The sequence below is a fragment of the Oncorhynchus nerka genome, linkage group LG9a (genome assembly GCF_034236695.1).
Source record: "Oncorhynchus nerka isolate Pitt River linkage group LG9a, Oner_Uvic_2.0, whole genome shotgun sequence".
Taxonomy (NCBI): Eukaryota; Metazoa; Chordata; class Actinopteri; order Salmoniformes; family Salmonidae; genus Oncorhynchus; species Oncorhynchus nerka.
In genome coordinates this window covers 5606810-5628025 of record NC_088404.1, presented here as the reverse complement: position 1 = coordinate 5628025, position 21216 = coordinate 5606810, and the positions used below count along the sequence as shown (strand labels likewise).

Sequence of the window (21216 nt, the reverse complement as noted above, 5' to 3'; positions counted from 1 at the left end):
CCCCTAGGGAGGGACGGAAGATACGGCCCCTAGGGAGGGACGGAAGATACTGCCCCTAGGGAGGGAGGGACGGAAGATACTGCCCCTAGGGAGGGAGGGACGGAAGATACGGCCCCTAGGGAGGGAGGGACGGAAGATGCGGCCCCTAGGAGGGAGGGACGGAAGATGCGGCCCCTAGGGAGGGAGGGACGGAAGATACGGCCCCTAGGGAGGGAGGGACGGAAGATGCGGCCCCTAGGGAGGGAGGGACGGAAGATGCGGCCCCTAGGGAGGGAGGGACGGAAGATGCGGCCCCTAGGGAGGGACGGAAGATGCGGCCCCTGGGGAGGGAGGGACGGAAGATACGGCCCCTGGGGAGGGAGGGACGGAAGATACGGCCCCTGGGGAGGGAGAAGATACGGCCCGGAGGGACGGAAGATGCCCCTGGGGAGGGAGGGACGGAAGATGCGGCCCCTAGGGAGGGAGGGACGGAAGATGCGGCCCCTAGGGAGGGAGGGACGGAAGATGCGGCCCCTAGGGGGAGGGACGGAAGATGCGGCCCCTAGGGAGGGAGGGACGGAAGATGCGGCCCCTAGGGAGGGAGGGACGGAAGATGCGGCCCCTAGGGAGGAGGGACGGAAGATGCGGCCCCTAGGGAGGGAGGGACGGAAGATGCGGCCCCTAGGGGGAGGGAGGGAGGGAAGATGCGGCCCCTAGGGAGGGAGGGGGAAGATGCGGCCCCTGGGGAGGGGGGACGGAAGATGCGGCCCCTGGGGAGGGAGGGACGGAAGATGCGGCCCCTAGGGAGGGAGGGACGGAAGATGCGGCCCCTAGGGAGGGAGGGACGGAAGATGCGGCCCCTAGGGAGGGAGGGACGGAAGATGCGGCCCCTAGGGAGGGAGGGACGGAAGATGCGGCCCCTGGGGAGGAGGGACGGAAGGGAGGGGAGGGAGGGACGGAAGATGCGGCCCCTAGGGGGAGGAGGGACGGAAGAGATAGGGAGAGAGGGACGGCCCCTAGGAGGGAGGGGAGGGACGGAAGATGCGGCCCCTAGGGAGGGAGGGACGGAAGATGCGGCCCCTAGGGAGGGAGGGACGGAAGATGCGGCCCCTGGAGGGGGAGGGACGGAAGATACGGCCTCTGACTAGGCCATGAAAGTCATCATTTCAATTATTATTATTATTATTTTTTTTTTTGTCTTTCACCGTTATTCAACCAGATGAGTCAGTATTTACACTGACATCCTGACAACAGATCAAATAATGTAGGCTACTGAAGTGTATGGGGTAGGTCAATAACGTGCTAATGGACGTGTGTCTGTGTGCTTGTCTCTCTCCAGTGAGGGCAGATGAGTTCAGGTACACCAGTATGGGAGGGGAGACTGCTATCGAGGGCGTGGACGATAGGAAGGACATGGAGGAGACACGCAGGACCTTCTCTCTGTTGGGTGAGAGACATCGCTCTGTTCTTCTCTCTGCAGGCCGACGTCGCTCTGTTCATCGCTCTGTTCATCGCTCTGTTCATCGCTCTGTTCATCGCTCTGTAGGCCGACGTCACTCTGTTCATCGCTCTGTAGGCCGACGTCGCTCTGTTCATCGCTCTGTAGGCCGACGTCGCTCTGTTCATCGCTCTGTAGGCCGACGTCGCTCTGTTCATCGCTCTGTAGGCCGACGTCGCTCTGTTCATCGCTCTGTAGGCCGACGTCGCTCTGTTCATCGCTCTGTACGTCGCTCTGGCCGACGTCGCTCTGTTCATCGCTCTGTAGGCCGACGCCGCTCTGTTCATCGCTCTGTAGGCCGACGTCGCTCTGTTCATCGCTCTGTAGGCCGACGTCGCTCTGTTCATCGCTCTGTAGGCCGACGTCGCTCTGTTCATCGCTCTGTAGGCCGACGTCGCTCTGTTCATCGCTCTGTAGGCCGACGTCGCTCTGTTCATCGCTCTGTAGGCCGACGTCAATCTGTTCATCGCTCTGTAGGCCGACGTCACTCTGTTCATCGCTGTGTAGGCCGACGTCACTCTGTTCATCGCTCTGTAGGCCGACGTCACTCTGTTCATCGCTCTGTAGGCCGACGTCACTCTGTTCATCGCTCTGTAGGCCGACCTCACTCTGTTCATCGCTCTGTTCATCGCTCTGCAGGCTGACGTCGCTCTGTTCATCGCTCTGTTCATCGCTCTGTTCATCGCTCTGTTCATCGCTCTGTTCGTCGCTCCGCTCTGTTCATCGCTCTGTTCATCGCTCTGCAGGCTGACGTCGCTCTGTTCATCGCTCTGTTCATCGCTCTGTTCATCGCTCTGTTCGTCGCTCTGTTCATCGCTCTGTTCTTCTCTCTGTAGGCCGACGTCGCTCTGTTCGTCACTCTGTTCGTCGCTCTGTTCGTCGCTCTGTTCGTCGCTCTGTTCGTCGCTCTGTTCGTCGCTCTGTAGGCCGACGTCGCTCTGTTCGTCGCTCTGTTCGTCGCTCTGTTCATCGCTCTGTAGGCCGACGTCGCTCTGTTCATCACTCTGTTCATCGCTCTGTTCATCGCTCTGCAGGCTGACGTCGCTCTGTTCATCGCTCTGTTCGTCGCTCTGTTCGTCGCTCTGTTCATCGCTCTGTTCATCGCTCTGTAGGCCGACGTCGCTCTGTTCATCGCTCTGTTCATCGCTCTGTTCTTCTCTCTGTAGGCCGACGTCACTCTGTTCATCGCTCTGTAGGCCGACGTCGCTCTGTTCATCGCTCTGTAGGCCGACGTCACTCTGTTCATCGCTCTGTTCATCGCTCTGTTCATCGCTGTTCATCGCTAGGCCGACGTCGCTCTGTTCTTCTCTCTGCAGGCTGACGTCGCTCTGTTCATCGCTCTGTTCTTCGCTCTGTTCATCGCTCTGCAGGCCGACGTCGCTCTGTTCGTCGCACTGTTCGTCGCTCTGTTTGTCGCTCTGCAGGCTGACGTCGCTCTGCAGGCTGACGTCGCTCTGCAGGCTGACGTCGCTCTGTTCGTCGCTCTGTTCGTCGCTCTGTTCATCGCTCTGTAGGTCAACGGCCGCTCTGTAGGTCAACGGCGCTCTGTAGGTCAACGCTGCTCTGTAGGTCAATGCCGCTCTGCAGGCCATCGTCGCTCTGTAGGTCAACGTCACTATGTTTGTCGCGCTGTAGGTCAACGCCGCTCTGTAGGTCAACTTACTGCTCAGATCAACATGTACTGTTATCAGACGTTTGTTTGATAACCATGCATTTGTAGATGGGGAACAAATATAGCAGAATATTTTGCTTGCAGGGATCATGGTCGTGGTTGTTTACTGCATAAATTAAGTTGACTGAACGGATGGTAAGTGTCTCTGGATAAGAGCGGATATTAAATTACTAAAATATCAATGGATTTCTTTAACTCGCTTTTCACCTAGGTATGTCTGCAGAATGCAGTGTTAATACCCCTGTCTTATGTATGGGCTATGTATGGGTTATGAGGTCCTAATGTAGGTATGTCTGCAGGATGCAGTGTTATTCCCCTGTCTTATGTATGGGTTATGTATGGGTTATGAAGTCCTTATGTAGGTATGTCTGCAGAATGCAGTGTTAATACCCCTGTCTTATGTATGGGTTATGAAGTCCTTATGTAGGTATGTCTGCAGGATGCAGTGTTATTCCCCTGTCTTATGTATGTCTTATGTATGGGTTATGTATGGGTTATGTATGGGTTATGAGGTCCTTATGTAGTTGAGTCTGCAGGATGCAGTGTTATTCCCCTGACTGCCCTCTGTCCTCCCTGTAGGGTTAACGGAGGACTTCCAGGCTGATGTGTTCAAGGTGCTGGCTGGGATTCTACACCTGGGGAATGTAGATATCAGAAACGTTGGATCAGACAGGTCATCAATTAGTGTAAGTGTCTAACTTACGTTTCTCCCGGGAAAACATTGGCTTGATATGTGTATGTGGCCGAGTGGAAATCCAACCCGGGGTGACTCACAACCCTTTATACCAACCGGTCGATCACCGTCGACTTCTTGATCTCCAAGGCATTTCTAGTCGATCTCCGTCGACTTCTTGATCTCCAAGGCATTTCTAGTCGATCCCAAACATTGCTGTAAAAAAAAAATAATCCTTGTTTGTATTTTTTTTATTGGTCTCGCGCCAGGTGGGCAAACTGTTGCCATTTCATGTGTCTGAAGGTGCAAACTCTGCCTTCCTGGTGGGCCCGGAGAGGAAATCAAGTGCACCATGCTTACCGCCGGCCAATCAGAATGCTCAGATGACCCCGTGTCTGCAGTAACGTAGCAGTAAAGAAAGATACGGCAAACTTGATACTGTGACGTTTCAAAACGTTTAAAACCATGACTAGAGAGACTGTTGAATACAGCAAACAGCTGCTGTTTTTATGACTGAGTTCATGTTTAAGTTCTTACTCCGCACTGTCAACACTTTGTATTCAACACTTTTATCAGTCATAAAATGAGCGTTCTTCCTACTTCCACTCAGCGCTACAACCAGCACTGCAGCAGTAATGAATGAGGAGGAAAGTGTATCTATAGGCCTTGTTATTATTAGCGGCTTGGGGCTTTTAATATCAAGGAATATTGAACGTTCTCTGTTGATAGGAGGAACAACATGCATTTGTGAGGCATGAAATAATACGGTGCCATCAGCTGGAAGACGGTGTCTCTTTTTGGTCAGAGTCAGTGGAGGAAAGGGAGAGAGGAGGGACGTTGAGAGACGGACCCTCAGTCTGCTGCTCTCTCCCTCAGTCTGCTGCTCTCTCCCTCCGCTGAGACAGATCCTCAGTCTGCTGCTCTCTCCCTCTGCTGAGACAGACCCTCAGTCTGCTGCTCTCTCTCTCTGCTGAGACTGACCCTCAGTCTGCTGCTCTCTCCCTCTGCTGAGACAGACCCTCAGTCTGCTGCTCTCTCCCTCTGCTGAGACTGACCCTCAGTCTGCTGCTCTCTCCCTCTGCTGAGACAGACCCTCAGTCTGCTGCTCTCTCCCTCTGCTGAGACTGACCCTCAGTCTGCTGCTCTCTCCCTCTGCTGAGACAGACCCTCAGTCTGCTGCTCTCTCTCTCCGCTGAGACGGACCCTCAGTCTGCTGCTCTCTCCCTCTGCTGAGACTGACCCTCAGTCTGCTGCTCTCTCCCTCAGTCTGCTGCTCTCTCCCTCTGCTGAGACTGACCCTCAGTCTGCTGCTCTCTCCCTCTGCTGAGACTGACCCTCGGTCTGCTGCTCTCTCCCTCTGCTGAGACTGACCCTCGGTCTGCTGCTCTCTCCCTCTGCTGAGACTGACCCTCAGTCTGCTGCTCTCTCCCTCTGCTGAGACTGACCCTCAGTCTGCTGCTCTCTCCCTCTGCTGAGACTGACCCTCAGTCTGCTGCTCTCTCCCTCCGCTGAGACAGACCCTCAGTCTGCTGCTCTCTCCCTCTGCTGAGACAGACCCTCAGTCTGCTGCTCTCTCCCTCTGCTGAGACTGACCCTCAGTCTGCCGCTCTCTCCCTCAGTCTGCCGCTCTCTCCCTCAGTCTGCCGCTCTCTCCCTCAGTCTGCCGCTCTCTCCCTCAGTCTGCCGCTCTCTCCCTCAGTCTGCCGCCATCTCCCTCAGATACAGGCACCATCAGCCCAGTAAAATAAAAAGCTAATTATTTTAAATGTCTGCTCACTCAGCTGTGCCTCACAAGTCATACAACAATGGATCTATTACCGGTGTGATCATATATCCTACCTCAATATAGATCGGTAGATCTCAGCTTGCATTTTGACTCAAAGTGATCTTGACTCAGAAAAGGTTGATGACCACCTACAAATATCAAGGAAAGTCTTTATTAGCAACTGAAAACCAACCCTCTCCCTCCCCTTCCTTTCCTGCTCTCCCCTCCCTCCCTCCCTCCCTCCCCTCCCTCCCTCCCTCCCTCCCTCCCTCCCTCCCTCCCTCCCTCCCTCCCTCCCTCTCTCTCTCCATCCTCTTTCCATCCCTCCCTCCTCTTTCCATCCCTCCCTCCTCTTTCCATCCCTCCCTCCTCTTTCCATCCCTCCCTCGTCTCTCCCTCCCTCCCTCCCTCCCCCTCTCCCTCCCTCCCTCCTCTTTCCCTCTCCCTCCCTCCTCTTTCCCTCTCCCTCCCTCCTCTTTCCCTCTCCCTCCCTCCTCTCTCCATCTCTCCCTCCTCTCTCCCTCCCCCCTCCAGTCCAGTGATCCCCACATAGCAGCGTTTTGCGACCTTCTCGGGGTCAGTCCTGACGGTGTGACCCGTTGGCTGTGCCACCGCCGCTTCGTCATGGTGGCAGAGACGGTGGTGAAGCCGGTAACCAGCAAGCGGGCGGTGAACGCCAGAGACGCCCTCGCCAAGCAGATCTACGCCCACCTGTTCGACTGCGTCATCCAGAAGATCAACGCAGCGCTGCAGGTCCCGGGGAAACAGCACTCCTTCATAGGTGTCCTGGATATCTATGGGTAATGTGTGACGTTTACAACGGAGTCGTTTTAGCAGACGCTTTTATTCACCACCATATTTCAAGTACATTCGACTAAAGTGAGATAAATGGACCACGTGCAAATATCACGATCGTTTTAAAACCTTCTTCGAAAATACGTTGGTGTCGGTTATATTAACAGTAGGATAGTTGTACTGCATAGTTGTACTGTATATTAACAGTAGCATAGTTGTACTGTATATTAACAGTAGGATAGTTGTACTGCATAGTTGTACTGTATATTAACAGTAGGATAGTTGTACTGTATATTAACAGTAGGATAGTTGTACTGTATATTAACAGTAGGATAGTTGTACTGCATAGTTGTACTGTATATTAACTGTAGGATAGTTGTACTGTATATTAACAGTAGGATAGTTGTACTGCATAGTTGTACTGTATATTAACAGTAGGATAGTTGTACTGTATATTAACAGTAGGATAGTTGTACTGTATATTAACAGTAGGATAGTTGTACTGTATATTAACAGTAGGATAGTTGTACTGTATATTAACAGTAGGATAGTTGTACTGTATATTAACAGTAGGATAGTTGTACTGTATAGTTGTACTGTATATTAACAGTAGGATAGTTGTACTGTATAGTTGTACTGTATATTAACAGTAGGATAGTTGTACTGTATAGTTGTACTGTATATTAACAGTAGGATAGTTGTACTGTATATTAACTGTAGGATAGTTGTACTGTATATTAACTGTAGGATAGTTGTACTGTATATTAACTGTAGGATAGTTGTACTGTATATTAACTGTAGGATAGTTGTACTGTATATTAACAGTAGGATAGTTGTACTGTATATTAACAGTAGGATAGTTGTACTGTATATTAACTGTAGGATAGTTGTACTGTATATTAACTGTAGGATAGTTGTACTGTATATTAACTGTAGGATAGTTGTACTGTATATTAACTGTAGCTTAGTTGTACTGCATAGTGTACCTTATATAAACTGTAGGATAGTTGTACTGCATAGTGTACCTTATATAAACTGTAGGATAGTTGTACTGCATAGTGTACCTTATATAAACTGTAGGTTAGTTGTACTGCATAGTGTACTGTATATTAACTGTAGGTTAGTTGTACTGCATAGTGTACTGTATATTAACTGTAGGATAGTTGTACTGTATAGTGTACTGTATATTAACTGTAGGTTAGTTGTACTGCATAGTGTACTGTATATTAACTGTAGGATAGTTGTACTGCATAGTGTACTGTATATTAACTGTAGGTTAGTTGTACTGCATAGTGTACTGTATATTAACTGTAGGTTAGTTGTACTGTATAGTTCTATTGTAGGATAGTTGTACTGTATATTAACTGTAGGATAGTTGTATTGTAGGATAGTTGTACTGTATATTAACAGTAGGATAGTTGTACTGCATAGTGTACTGTATATTAACTGTAGGTTAGTTGTACTGCATAGTGTACTGTATATTAACTGTAGGTTAGTTGTACTGTATAGTTCTATTGTAGGATAGTTGTACTGTATATTAACTGTAGGATAGTTGTACTGTATATTAACTGTAGCTTAGTTGTACTGCATAGTGTACCTTATATAAACTGTAGGATAGTTGTACTGCATAGTGTACTGTATATTAACTGTAGGTTAGTTGTACTGCATAGTGTACTGTATATTAACTGTAGGTTAGTTGTACTGAATAGTGGATACATCATCATACGTTATTTTCACTCCATTTTGGCACCTCTTTCCTCCTTTTTTTCCAGCTTTGAAACATTTGACATCAACAGTTTTGAACAGTTTTGCATCAACTACGCCAACGAGAAACTGCAACAACAGTTCAACTTGGTATGTATTCTCTAGTGACACAGACTCCAGTAGCTACAGCCACTCGAGATGTGGTATTGGGTTCTGGGATTACGAAGTCTGCAATGTCTCAATTGTGGTGAAAACAATACACTTGTTTCACTGAAAGGTTGTAACAACAACTAAGAAATATATTTTCTGCTGTTTCCTATATCAGCATGTGTTTAAGCTGGAGCAGGAGGAGTACATGAAGGAGGATATTCCCTGGACTCTGATAGACTTCTATGACAACCAGCCGGTCATTGACCTGATTGAAGCTAAAATGGGCATCCTGGACCTTCTAGATGAAGAATGTCTGGTGAGACCAATTTATGTATTTAACAAGGATGTGTATAGTTTTTTTTTTTTGTATGACAGGACAGTGTGAAATATAAAATGGATAATTAACTCGGGGCTTTATGCGTTGTATGGAAAATAAATGAATGACGTGAAAGGTGTGTTCCACAACGCGCTTAGTGGAGTAGGAAAAACTGACCTTCAACAGAGTGGCATTATTTTCCCAGTGAACGAATAGAGACCCGAGTTGATTATCCCTTTTATACCATGGCTATAATTTAACACATTTACCTCTAGAAGTGTGTTAATTTGCAGGTAGAAATGTGTTCAACGGCCACTGAAGTAGCTAGCTTGTTTACTAGATAGCTACAGTAGTTGCCGTGGTAACCAAACAGACTTGCTAGCTCAGCTAACCAAACCATCGGTCCTAGCTTACCGTTATAAAAATCTAAGTCAACAAAAAAATGTTTTCAGTTCGACTTTTACTTTCAAAAGCAGCTCAAACATAGGACATGTGAGAATGAACTAAAGCCATTTAATTCTACCTTGTGTATATGACAAATTTGAGTTGTCATATACACATGTTTAAGCAGATATTATTGTGGGTATAGCAAAATGCTTGTGTTTCTAGCTCCAACAATGCAGTAATATCTAACAATGCACACAATCTAAAGTAAAGGAATGGAATTAACAATATATCAATATATGGAGGAGCAATGTCAGAGCAGCATAGACTGAGATACAGTAGAATAGGACCAGATACAGAATATACATATGTAATGAGTAATGCATAGACTAATATACAGTAGAATAGAATACAGAATATACATATGTAATGAGTAATGCATAGACTAAGATACAGTAGAATAGGACCAGATACAGAATATACATATGTAATGAGTAATGCATAGACTAATATACAGTAGAATAGGACCAGATACAGAATATACATATGTAATGAGTAATGCATAGACTAATATACAGTAGAATAGGACCAGATACAGAATATACATATGTAATGAGTAATGCATAGACTAAGATACTGTAGAATAGAATACAGAATATACATATGTAATGAGTAATGCATAGACTAAGATACTGTAGAATAGGACCAGATACAGAATATACATATGTAATGAGTAATGCATAGACTAAGATACTGTAGAATAGGACCAGATACAGAATATACATATGTAATGAGTAATGCATAGACTAAGATACAGTAGAATAGGACCAGATACAGAATATACATATGTAATGAGTAATGCATAGACTAAGATACTGTAGAATAGGACCAGATACAGAATATACATATGTAATGAGTAATGCATAGACTAAGATACTGTAGAATAGGACCAGATACAGAATATACATATGTAATGAGTAATGCATAGACTAAGATACTGTAGAATAGGACCAGATACATATGTAATGAGTAATGCATAGACTAAAATACTGTAGAATAGAATACAGAATATACATATGTAATGAGTAATGCATAGACTAAGATACTGTAGAATAGAATACAGAATATACATATGTAATGAGTAATGCATAGACTAAGATACAGTAGAATAGGACCAGATACAGAATATACATATGTAATGAGTAATGCATAGACTAAGATACAGTAGAATAGGACAGAATACAGTATATACATATGAGATGAGTAAAGCAGTATGGAAACATTATTAAAGTGACTAGTGATACATTTATTATAGTGGCCAGTGATTTCAAGTCCATGTATATTGGGCAGCAGCCTCTAATGTGCTAGTGATGGCTGTTTAACAATCTGATGGCCTTGAGATAGAAGCTGTTTTTCAGTCTATCGGTCCCAGCTTTGATGCACCTGTACTGACCTCGCCTTCTGGATGGTAGCTGGGTGAACAGGCAGTGGCTCAGGGTGGTTGTTGTCCTTGATGATCTTTTTGGCCTTCCTGTGACATCGGGTGGTGTAGGTGTCCTGGAGGGCAGGTAGTTTGCCCCCGGTGGTGTGTTGTGCACCACCCTCTGGAGAGCCCTGCGGTTGTGGGCGGTGTAGTTTCCGTACCAGGCGGTGATACAGCCCAACATGATCTTCTCGATTTGTAAACGTTTGGCACCCTGGGGGCAGCCTGTCAGGAATTCCAGGACCCGGTTGCACAGGGCGGGGTTCAGACCCAGGGTCTCCAGCTTAATGATGAGCTTGGAGGGTACGATGGTGTTGAAGGCTAAGCAATAGTCAATCAACAGCATTCTTACATGGGTATTCCTCTTGTCCACATGGGATAGGGCAGTGCGATGTCGATTGCATCGTCTGTGGATGTATTGGGGTGGGTCTAGGGTGTCCGGTAGGGTGGAGGTGATATGATCCTTGACTAGTCTCTCAAAGCACTTCATGATGACAGAAGTGAGTGCTACGGGGCGATAGTCATTTAGTTCTTCGGTACAGGAACAGTGGTGGCCATCTTGAAGCATGTTGGGATAGGGAGAGAGGGAATATGTCCGTAAACACACCAGCCAGCTGGTCTGCGCATGCTCTGAGGACGTGGCTAGGGATGCAGTCTGGGCCAGCAGCCTTGTGAGAGTTAACACGTTTAAATGCGTTTTAAATGTCTTACTCACATCGGCCACGGAGAAGGAGAGCCCACAGTCCTTGGGAGCGGGACGCGTCAGTGGCACTGTGTTATCCTCAAAGCGGGTTAAGAAGGTGTTTAGCTGGTCCGGAAGCAAGATGTCGATGTCCACGGCATGGCTGGTATTCTCTTTGTAGTCCGTGATTGTCTGTAGACCCTGCCACATACGTCTCGTGTCTGAGTCGTTGAATTGCAACTCCACTTTGTCTCTGTACTGACATTTTGTCTGTTTGATTGCCTTACGGAGGACATAACTGGACTGTTTGCATTCAACCATATTCCCAGTCACCATGCAGTTGTTAAATGCGCTGGTTCGCGCTTTCAGTTTTGCGCGAATGTTGCCATGTATCCACGGTTTCTGTTTTAGGGTTGGTTTTAATAGTCACAGTGGGTACAACATCTCCTATACACTTCCTGATAAACTCCGTCACCGTTTATCAGGAAGTGTATAGGAGATGTTGTACCCAATATACCATGCGTTTTTAGGGAAATTATGCACGCTCTAGAATGCCCTTCAAGCCAATCAGAAACAAGTATTCAACAATGCCATGGTATAATTAAGCAATAAAGAGTGAGGGGGTGTGTATATGGCCAATATACCACAGCTAAGGGCTGTTCTTATGCACGACGTAATGTGGAGTGCCTGAACACAGCCCTTAGCAGTGGTATGTTGGCCGTAAACCACAAACCCCCGAGGTGCCTTATTACTATTATAAACTGGTTACCAACATAATTAGAGCAGTAAAACTAAATGTTTTGTTATACCCGTGGTATACGGTCTTATTTTTCATTTATCCTTTATTTAACTATAAAGGTATACCACAGCTGTCAGCCAATCAGCATTCAGGGCTGGAACCAGACAGTTTTATAATGGATGATACACGGTGGAGGGAGGGATAGAGAGGGCAAAGTAGCTGAGACGAGGCTCCAACTCCCCTTCACCATGGATTATATGTGATCCAGAGTCGGCAGCACTTGTCTGTGGCATATTGTTTTGTATTTCTAATACTGCATGTTCAATTTTTATCAATCTCTCTTTCTCTCTTTCTTTCTCTCTTTCTCTTCTTTCTCTTTTTCTTTCTTTCTCTTTTTTTCTCTTTCTCTCTTTCTTTCTTTTTCTTTCTTTTTCTTTCTTTCTCTCTTTTTCTTTCTTTTTCTTTCTCTCTTTCTCTTTCTCTCTTTCTTTCTTTCTCTTTCTCTCTTTCTTTTTCTCTCTCTTTTTCTCTCTCTCTCCAGTTCCCCCAGGGTACAGATCAGAACTGGCTTCAGAAGCTGTATAACTACCTGGCTGACAACCCTCTGTTTGAGAAGCCCAGGATGTCTAACGAAGCTTTCATCATCCAACACTTTGCTGACAAGGTACAGTCACACTCCATGTCCCTTTTATATTACAGTGGAACTTAGCAGGGTTGGACTGAATTCCATTTCAACTCAGTCATTTCAGGAAGCAATTGGAATGTCAGTTTACTTCCTGAAGTGACTACATTTCAATGGAATTCACCTCTGCTCATTTTACATCCAATTTATTATGTTTTTATAAAAAATTTAAAAAATTCATTCATTTGTAAAGGAAAAAAATATTTTTTTGTTCACCAATTACATACCTTAAATCTGTGGCTTTGCTTTGAAAATCTGTGTTGTGCCAATACAGGTAGAATATCAGTGCTGGGGCTTTCTAGAGAAGAACAGAGACACACTGTATGAAGAGCTGATAGACACCATGAGAACCAGTAAGGTAAGGACTGACCTCTCCTTCTCAGTGTGTTTCTTAACATGCTTATTACATTTTTATTTGTATTTATTTAACCTTTATTTTGATAGGGAAGACTTATTTAGACCTAAGTCTCTTTTCCAAATGGGTCCTGTATAATACAATATAAAATACACATTAAACACACACACAAAAATATATATATATATACAGTGCCTTGCGAAAGTATTCGGCCCCCTTGAACTTTGCGACCTTTTGCCACATTTCAGGCTTCAAACATAAAGATATAAAACTGTATTTTTTTGTGAAGAATCAACAACAAGTGGGACACAATCATGAAGTGGAACGACATTTATTGGATATTTCAAACTTTTTTAACAAATCAAAAACTGAAGAATTGGGCGTGCAAAATTATTCAGCCCCTTTACTTTCAGTGCAGCAAACTCTCTCCAGAAGTTCAGTGAGGATCTCTGAATGATCCAATGTTGACCTAAATGACTAATGATGATAAATACAATCCACCTGTGTGTAATCAAGTCTCCGTATAAATGCACCTGCACTGTGATAGTCTCAGAGGTCCGTTAAAAGCGCAGAGAGCATCATGAAGAACAAGGAACACACCAGGCAGGTCCGAGATACTGTTGTGAAGAAGTTTAAAGCCGGATTTGGATACAAAAAGATTTCCCAAGCTTTAAACATCCCAAGGAGCACTGTGCAAGCGATAATATTGAAATGGAAGGAGTTTCTATGAAACCTTTTCCGAGGATGGTACCATTGGGGGGGGACTCTACGTGATTTGAAAACCGAGGGGGTATTCAAGTTTATGGAATTCACATTTGAACTAATAGCACTGGGTGAGCAAAGACTACAGTGGGCTTCTATTTTGAGCTAACAATAGCAGATCTAAGAGTGCAGTTGGAATGAATGGTTTCAAGATTACAACTGACAACACCCCCTGGCAGTACAGACAACCGTACGATGATGACGCTTAGAGAGGATGGGAGGTATTACCTGAGTCAAGATCTTAACGCAACCTGTAAATATGGAGAGGGTCCAGGCTCCTAGATGGTCTGGGTCCAGGCTCCTAGATGGTCTGGGTCCAGGCTCCTAGATGGTCTGGGTCCAGGCTCCTAGATGGTCTGGGTCCAGGCTCCTAGATGGTCTGGGTCCAGGCTCCTAGATGGTCTGGGTCCAGGCTCCTAGATGGTCTGGGTCCAGGCTCCTAGATGGTCTGGGTCCAGGCTCCTAGATGGTCTGGGTCCAGGCTCCTAGATGGTCTGGGTCCAGGCTCCTAGATGGTCTGGGTCCAGGCTCCTAGATGGTCTGGGTCCAGGCTCCTAGATGGTCTGGGTCCAGGCTCCTAGATGGTCTGGGTCCAGGCTCCTAGATGGTCTGGGTCCAGGCTCCTAGATGGTCTGGGTCCAGGCTCCTAGATGGTCTGGGTCCAGGCTCCTAGATGGTCTGGGTCCAGGCTCCTAGATGGTCCGGGTCCAGGCTCCTAGATGGTCCGGGTCCAGGCTCCTAGATGGTCCGGGTCCAGGCTCCTAGATGGTCTAGGTGGTGTCATGGTCCAGGCTCCTAGATGGTCTGGGTGGTGTCATGGTCCAGGCTCCTAGATGGTCCGGGTCCAGGCTCCTAAATGGGCTGGGTGGAGTCTGGGTCCAGGCTCCTAGATGGTCTGGGTGGTGTCATGGTCCAGGCTCTTAGATGGTCCGGGTCCAGGCTCCTAGATGGTCTGGGTGGTGTCATGGTCCAGGCTCCTAGATGGTCTGGGTGGTGTCATGGTCCAGGCTCCTAGATGGGCTGGGTGGTGTCATGGTCCAGGCTCCTAGATGGGCTGGGTGGTGTCATGGTCCAGGCTCCTAGATGGTCTGGGTGGTGTCATGGTCCAGGCTCCTAGATGGTCTTTTGTTTATAAAAAGTCTCAATTGTCTAAAGTCATGCCAACCCAGTGGCAGTAGTATTTAAAGTCATGCCAACCGAGTGGCAGTAGTATTTAAAGATATGCCAACCGAGTGGCAGTAGTATTTAAAGATATGCCAACCCAGGGGCAGTAGTATTGAAAGTCATGCCAACCCAGTGGCAGTAGTATTGAAAGATATGCCAACCCAGGGGCAGTAGTATTTAAAGTCATGCCAACCCAGGGGCAGTAGTATTTAAAGTCATGCCAACCCGGTGGCAGTAGTGTTGAAAGTCATGCCAACCCGGTGGCAGTAGTGTTGAAAGTCATGCCAACCCAGTGGCAGTAGTATTTAAAGTCATGCCAACCCGGTGGCAGTAGTGTTGAAAGTCATGCCAACCCAGTGGCAGTAGTGTTGAAAGTCATGCCAACCCGGTGGCAGTAGTATTTAAAGTCATGCCAACCCGGTGGCAGTAGTATTTAAAGTCATGCCAACCCGGTGGCAGTAGTATTTAAAGTCATGCCAACCCGGTGGCAGTAGTGTTGAAAGTCATGCCAACCCAGTGGCAGTAGTGTTGAAAGTTCTGATTGACTCTTTTTTTAAATGTAATTTCAAATCAAATCAAATGTATTTATAAAGCCCTTCTTACATCAGCTGATATCTCAAAGTGCTGTACAGAAACCCAGCCTAAAACCCTAAACAGAAAGCAATGCAGGTGTAGAAGCACGGTGGCTAGGAAAAACTCCCTAGAAAGGCCAAAACATAGCCTGGTTCCTCTCTAGGTCAAATCAAATCCAATTTTATTTGTCACATACACATGGTTAGCAGATGTTAATGCGAGTGTAGCGAAATGCTTGTGCTTCTAGTTCCGACAATGCAGTGATAACCAACAAGTAATCTAACTAACAATTCCAAAACTACTGTCTTATACACAGTGTAAGGGGATAAGGAATATGTACATAAGGATATATGAATGAGTGATGGTACAGAGCAGCATACAGTAGATGGTATCGAGTACAGTATATACATATGAGATGAGTATGTAAACAAAGTGGCATAGTTAAAGTGGCTAGTGACATAAGAATGCAGTCGATGATCTAGAGTACAGTATATACATATGCATATGAGATGAATAATGTAGGGTGAGTAACATTATATAAGGTAGCATTGTTTAAAGTGGCTAGTGATATATTTACATCATTTCCCATCAATTCCCATTATTAAAGTGGCTGGAGGTGGGTCAGTGTCAATGACAGTGTGTTGGCAGCAGCCACTCAAGGTTAGTGATTGCTGTTTAACAGTCTGATGGCCTTGAGATAGAAGCTGTTTTTCAGTCTCTCGGTCCCAGCTTTGATGCACCTGTACTGACCTCGCCTTCTGGATGATAGCGGGGTGAACAGGCAGTGGTTCGGGTGGTTGATGTCCTTGATGATCTTTATGGCCTTCCTGTAACATCGGGTGGTGTAGGTGTCCTGGAGGGCAGGTAGTTTGCCCCCGGTGATGCGTTGTGCAGACCTCACTACCCTCTGGAGAGCCTTACGGTTGAGGGCGGAGCAGTTGCCGTACCAGGCGGTGATACAGCCCGCCAGGATGCTCTCGATTGTGCATCTGTAGAAGTTTGTGAGTGCTTTTGGTGACAAGCCGAATTTCTTCAGCCTCCTGAGGTTGAAGAGGCGCTGCTGCGCCTTCTTCACGACGCTGTCAGTGTGAGTGGACCAATTCAGTTTGTCTGTGATGTGTATGCCGAGGAACTTAAAACTCTAGGTTTCTTCCTATGTGGGGTGGCCAGTCCTCTTCTGGTGTCACGTGCACTATGACAGCAGAGCTGTCCTCATTGGCTGAAATCCTTCACCGTAGTACAAGGTCTTAGCTCCAGGAACCAAGATGTGCCAATTTCATGTCTATTTCATGTTTACTTAAAATAAAGTTACGCACACTCTACATACTAGTCTTATTACATGTTTTAAACATATCTTGTTTGAACCGAGTGTAACCGATGTGAAATGGCTAGCTTAGTTAGCCGTGGTGCTAGTGTAACTGATGTGAAATGGCTAGCTTAGTTAGCCGTGGTGCTAGTGTAACTGATGTGAAATGGCAAGCTTAGTTAGCCGTGGTGCTAGTGTAACGGATGGGAAATGGCTAGCTTAGTTAGCGGTGGTGCTAGTGTAACGGATGGGAAATGGCTAGCTTAGTTAGCGGTGGTGCTAGTGTAACCGATGTGAAATGGCTAGCTTAGTTAGCGGTGGTGCTAGTGTAACCGATGTGAAATGGCTAGCTTAGTTAGCGGTGGTGCTAGTGTAACCGTGTGAAAGCTTAGTTAGCGGTGGTGCTAGTGTAACCGATGTGAAATGGCTAGCTTAGTTAGCGGTGGTGCTAGTGTAACCGATGTGAAATGGCTAGCTTAGTTAGCGGTGGTGCTAGTGTAACCGATGTGAAATGGCTAGCTTAGTTAGCGGTGGTGCTAGTGTAACCGATGTGAAATGGCTAGCTAGTTAGCGGTGGTGCTAGTGTAACCGATGTGAAATGGCTAGCTTAGTTGAAGCGGTGGTGCTAGTGTAACCGATGTGAAATGGCTAGCTAGTTAGCGGTGGTGCTAGTGTAACCGATGTGAAATGGCTAGCTTAGTTAGCGGTGGTGCTAGTGTAACCGATGTGAAATGGCTAGCTTAGTTAGCGGTGGTGCGCGCTAAATAGTGTTTCAATCAGTGACGTCACTCGCTCTGAGACCTTGGAAGTAGTTGTTCCCCCTTTGCTCTGCGAGGGCCGAGGCTTTTGTGGAGTGATGGGTAACGATGCTTCGTGGGTGGCTGTTGTTGATTGTGTGCAGAGGGTCCCTGGTTCGAGCCCAGGTCGGGGCGCGGAGAAGGAACGGAAGCTGAACTGTTACTCATACTGGACTGTTATGTATGACTCATTCTATTCCCTGACGCCTATCAGTTTCCTCTCCTGGCCAACTTCTTCCTGGAGGAGGAGCCGGGCGGAGTGGGCAGTAAAGGCATTAAAGTGAGGCCTGCCCGACCGGGGGTGAAGCCAACCAATAAGAATCTCAGGACCACCGTGGGGGAAAAGGTAGGTGACCAATCATGTTTACATCGCTTAGAAAAGAAACCAATAAACACAGATAGAATTACTATACTTATCATTAAAACAACATATTGTACAGACTTTTTTTTTTTTTTTAATTGTCAATTGAAAGTCATTCAGCCGACCACTTTTTTTGCGATTGGTATGTGTAATAGAGTTTGGACCGTGTGTGACAAGTCTGTCTGTATCCTTTCTATGTATGTGACACTGTGTTTCCTTTCAGTTCCGCAGTTCTCTGTACCTGCTGATGGAGACGCTGAACGCCACCACTCCTCACTACGTACGCTGCATCAAGCCCAACGAGGAAAAGATGCCGTTCGAGTAAGTAGTCCCGAGCACGGTACCTACTTGATACTCTACGTCCGTCGGGATGAGGTCATTTAAAAACCGCAAACCATCTTCTGCTACTGTAGTCTGTGTTGTCACTGTGCCCAGTCCCATGAGAGATCAATCTCTTACGAGCTCTGGACTGTATTTGTAGTTTAATATTGCATGATGTGTAAAATGGGGCTTGAAATCTGCGGCAAGACTCCAGTACTTCGGTCTCTTCAAAAGGTTCATTCTGAAGTCTTTGTGTCTCGGGGGTGTTTCTCAATACGTCATCTTGATATCCCGGAGTGTGTCTCGGGGTGTTTCTCAATACGTCATCTTGAGTGTGTCTCGGGTGTTTCTCAATACGTCATCTTGATATCCTGGAGTGTGTCTCGGGGTGTTTCTCAATACGTCATCTTGATATCCCGGAGTGTGTCTCGGGGGTGTTTCTCAATACGTCATCTTGATATCCTGGAGTGTGTCTCGGGGTGTTTCTCAATACGTCATCTTGATATCCTGGAGTGTGTCTCGGGGGTGTTTCTCAATACGTCATCTTGATATCCCGGAGTGTGTCTCGGGGGTGTTTCTCAATACGTCATCTTGATAACCCTGAGTGTGTCTTTATGTCTCGTCAGGTATGACTCTAAGCGGGTGGTCCAGCAGCTGAGGGCGTGTGGAGTCCTGGAGACCATTCACATCAGCGCTCAGAGCTACCCCTCCAGGTGATCCTAAACCAGCATCCACCCCTCCATAGTTCCAACAGTAACGCAGCAGTGAAATCTACGGGCCAGTTTCCCCGAGTACAGATGAATCAGTCCTGGACTAAAAACGATAGCCCTTTAAAAACATTTTTTTGTTTTAGAGAATCTTTGTTGAAAGTGCTTTTTTAGTCCAGGACTTTTATCTGTGTCCCGGGAAACCGTCCTTACAAGCTTAACCTTTTTGTATTAACTGAACTGTGTTCTGATTGGTCAGGTGGACCTACATAGAGTTCTACAGCCGGTACAGTATACTGATGAGCCAACAGGAGCTGGTTCTCACCGACAAGAAGCAGACTTGTAGGACCGTGCTGCAGAGGCTGATTCAGGTGAGGGTTGAACGTATACAGGAGATATGAGTCAACCTTCCCCCGTCCCCCTGCTTGCTTTTTGTAGCACTCTTCTGATCTGTGTTCTTAACTTTTAGAATATTAGTTGAACGTCTCCCGTTGACATCGATGAAAAGGCAAGAGTTGTGCATGTGCTTTAAAACACAACGCTTGAACTGTCTCCTTGGTGAATCTGTTGAGGCGTATATCCAGGTCGATCTGTTCTTTTTATATAAAGGTCCTTTTTGCAAACCGCTTTCCCCTCCCAGGACTCCAACCAGTACAAGTTTGGCCGGACCAAGATCTTCTTCCGAGCGGGTCAGGTGGCGTACTTGGAGAAGCTGCGATTGGACCGTCTCCGAGGGGCGTGTGTGACCATCCAGAAGCATGTGAGGGGGTGGAGCCACAGGAGGACGTTCCTCCGTATGAGGGAGGCGGCCATCATCCTGCAACAGTACGTCCGCGGACAGAGACGGATACGGTGAGTGTTTTCACAACCACTACAACAGGCAGTAGATGGACGGACGGAATGTATTCAGACCCCTTGACTTTTCCCACATTTTGTTACGTTACAGCCTTATTCTAAAATGGGTGAAATTGTTTTTTCCCCCTCATCAATCTACACACGATACCCCATAATGCCAAAGCAAAAACACATTTTTTATACTTTTGCTAATTTATTAAAAATAAAAAACTGAAATATCACAGTTACATAACTATTCTGACCTTTTACTCAGTACTTTGTTGAAGCACCTTTGTCAGCGATTGCAGCCTCAAGTCTTCTTGGGTTTGACGCTACAAGCTTGGCACACCTGTATTTGGGGAGTTTCTCCCATTCTTCTCTGCAGATCCTCTCAGGCTCTGTCAGGATGGATGGGGAGTGTCGCTGCATAGATATTTTCAGGTCTCTCCAGAGATGTTCGATCTGGTTGAAGTCCTGATTCTGGCTGGGACACTCAAGGATATTCAGAGACTGAAGCTACTCCTGCGTTGTCTTGGCTGTGTGCTTAGGGTCATTGTCCTGTTGGAAGTAGAACGTTTGCCCCAGTCTAAGGTCCCGAGCGCTCTGGAGCAGGTTTTCATCAAGGATCTCTCAGTACTTTGCTCTGTTCATCTTTCCCTCGATCCTGACTAGTCTCCTAGTCCCTGCCACTGAAAAACATTCCCACAGCATGATGCTGTCACCACCATGCTTTGCCGTAGGGATGGTGCCAGGTTTCCTCCAGATGTGACGCTTGGCATTCAGGCCAAAGATTTCAATCTTGGTTTCATCAGACCAGATAATCTTGTTTCTCATCTGAGAGTCTTTAGGTGCCTGTTGGCAAACTCCAAGAGGACTGTCATGTGCCTTTTACTGAGGAGTGGCTTCCATCTGGCCACTCTACCATAAAGGCCTGATTGGTGCCTGGAAGGTTCTCCCATCGCCAAATAGGAACTCTGGAGCTCTGTCAGAGTGACCATCGTGTACTTGGGCCTTGGTCAGGGAGGTGACCATCTCCCCCGATTGCTCAGTTTGGCCGGGCGGACAGCTCTAGGACAGCTCTCCAAACTTCTTCCATTTAAGAATGATGGAGGCCACTGTGTTCTTGGGGACCTTCAATGCTGCAGGAGTTTTTTGGTATCCTTCCCCAGATCTGTGCCTCGACACAATCCTGTCTCGGAGCTCTACGGACAATCCCTTCATCCTCATGGCTTGAGTTTTGCTCTGACATGCACTGTCAACATGTGGAACCTTTTTTTATAGACAAATCATGTCCAATCAATTGAATTGACCACAGGTGGACTCTAAACAAGTTGTAGAAACATCTCAAGAATGATCAATGGAAACAGGATGCACCTGAGCTCAATTTTGAGTCTCATAGCAAAGGGTCTGAATTATTTTGTAAATAAGTGTTTTTCTGTTTTTTAGTACATGTGCAAAAATGTTTTCACTTTGTGGGGTATTTTGTGTAGATTGATGAAGGACAAATGTTAATC

General features: G+C 46.7%; 1 protein-coding gene across 2 annotated transcripts in view; it reads left to right on the top strand.

Annotated features, from left to right (window-relative positions):
* The window catches only part of LOC115118371 (unconventional myosin-Vc-like), a 57446-nt gene that overhangs the window by 11396 nt on the left and 24834 nt on the right, over nt 1–21216 (top strand). For both annotated transcript variants that reach the window (XM_065022245.1, XM_065022246.1), the window contains exons 8-19: nt 1319–1426; nt 3729–3835; nt 6122–6387; nt 8155–8236; nt 8412–8552; nt 12382–12504; nt 12797–12880; nt 17694–17825; nt 18064–18161; nt 18788–18874; nt 19128–19239; nt 19509–19720. In XM_065022245.1, the coding sequence (XP_064878317.1) occupies nt 1319–1426; nt 3729–3835; nt 6122–6387; nt 8155–8236; nt 8412–8552; nt 12382–12504; nt 12797–12880; nt 17694–17825; nt 18064–18161; nt 18788–18874; nt 19128–19239; nt 19509–19720 (1552 nt within the window). The remainder of the gene's footprint in view (nt 1–1318; nt 1427–3728; nt 3836–6121; nt 6388–8154; nt 8237–8411; nt 8553–12381; nt 12505–12796; nt 12881–17693; nt 17826–18063; nt 18162–18787; nt 18875–19127; nt 19240–19508; nt 19721–21216) is intronic.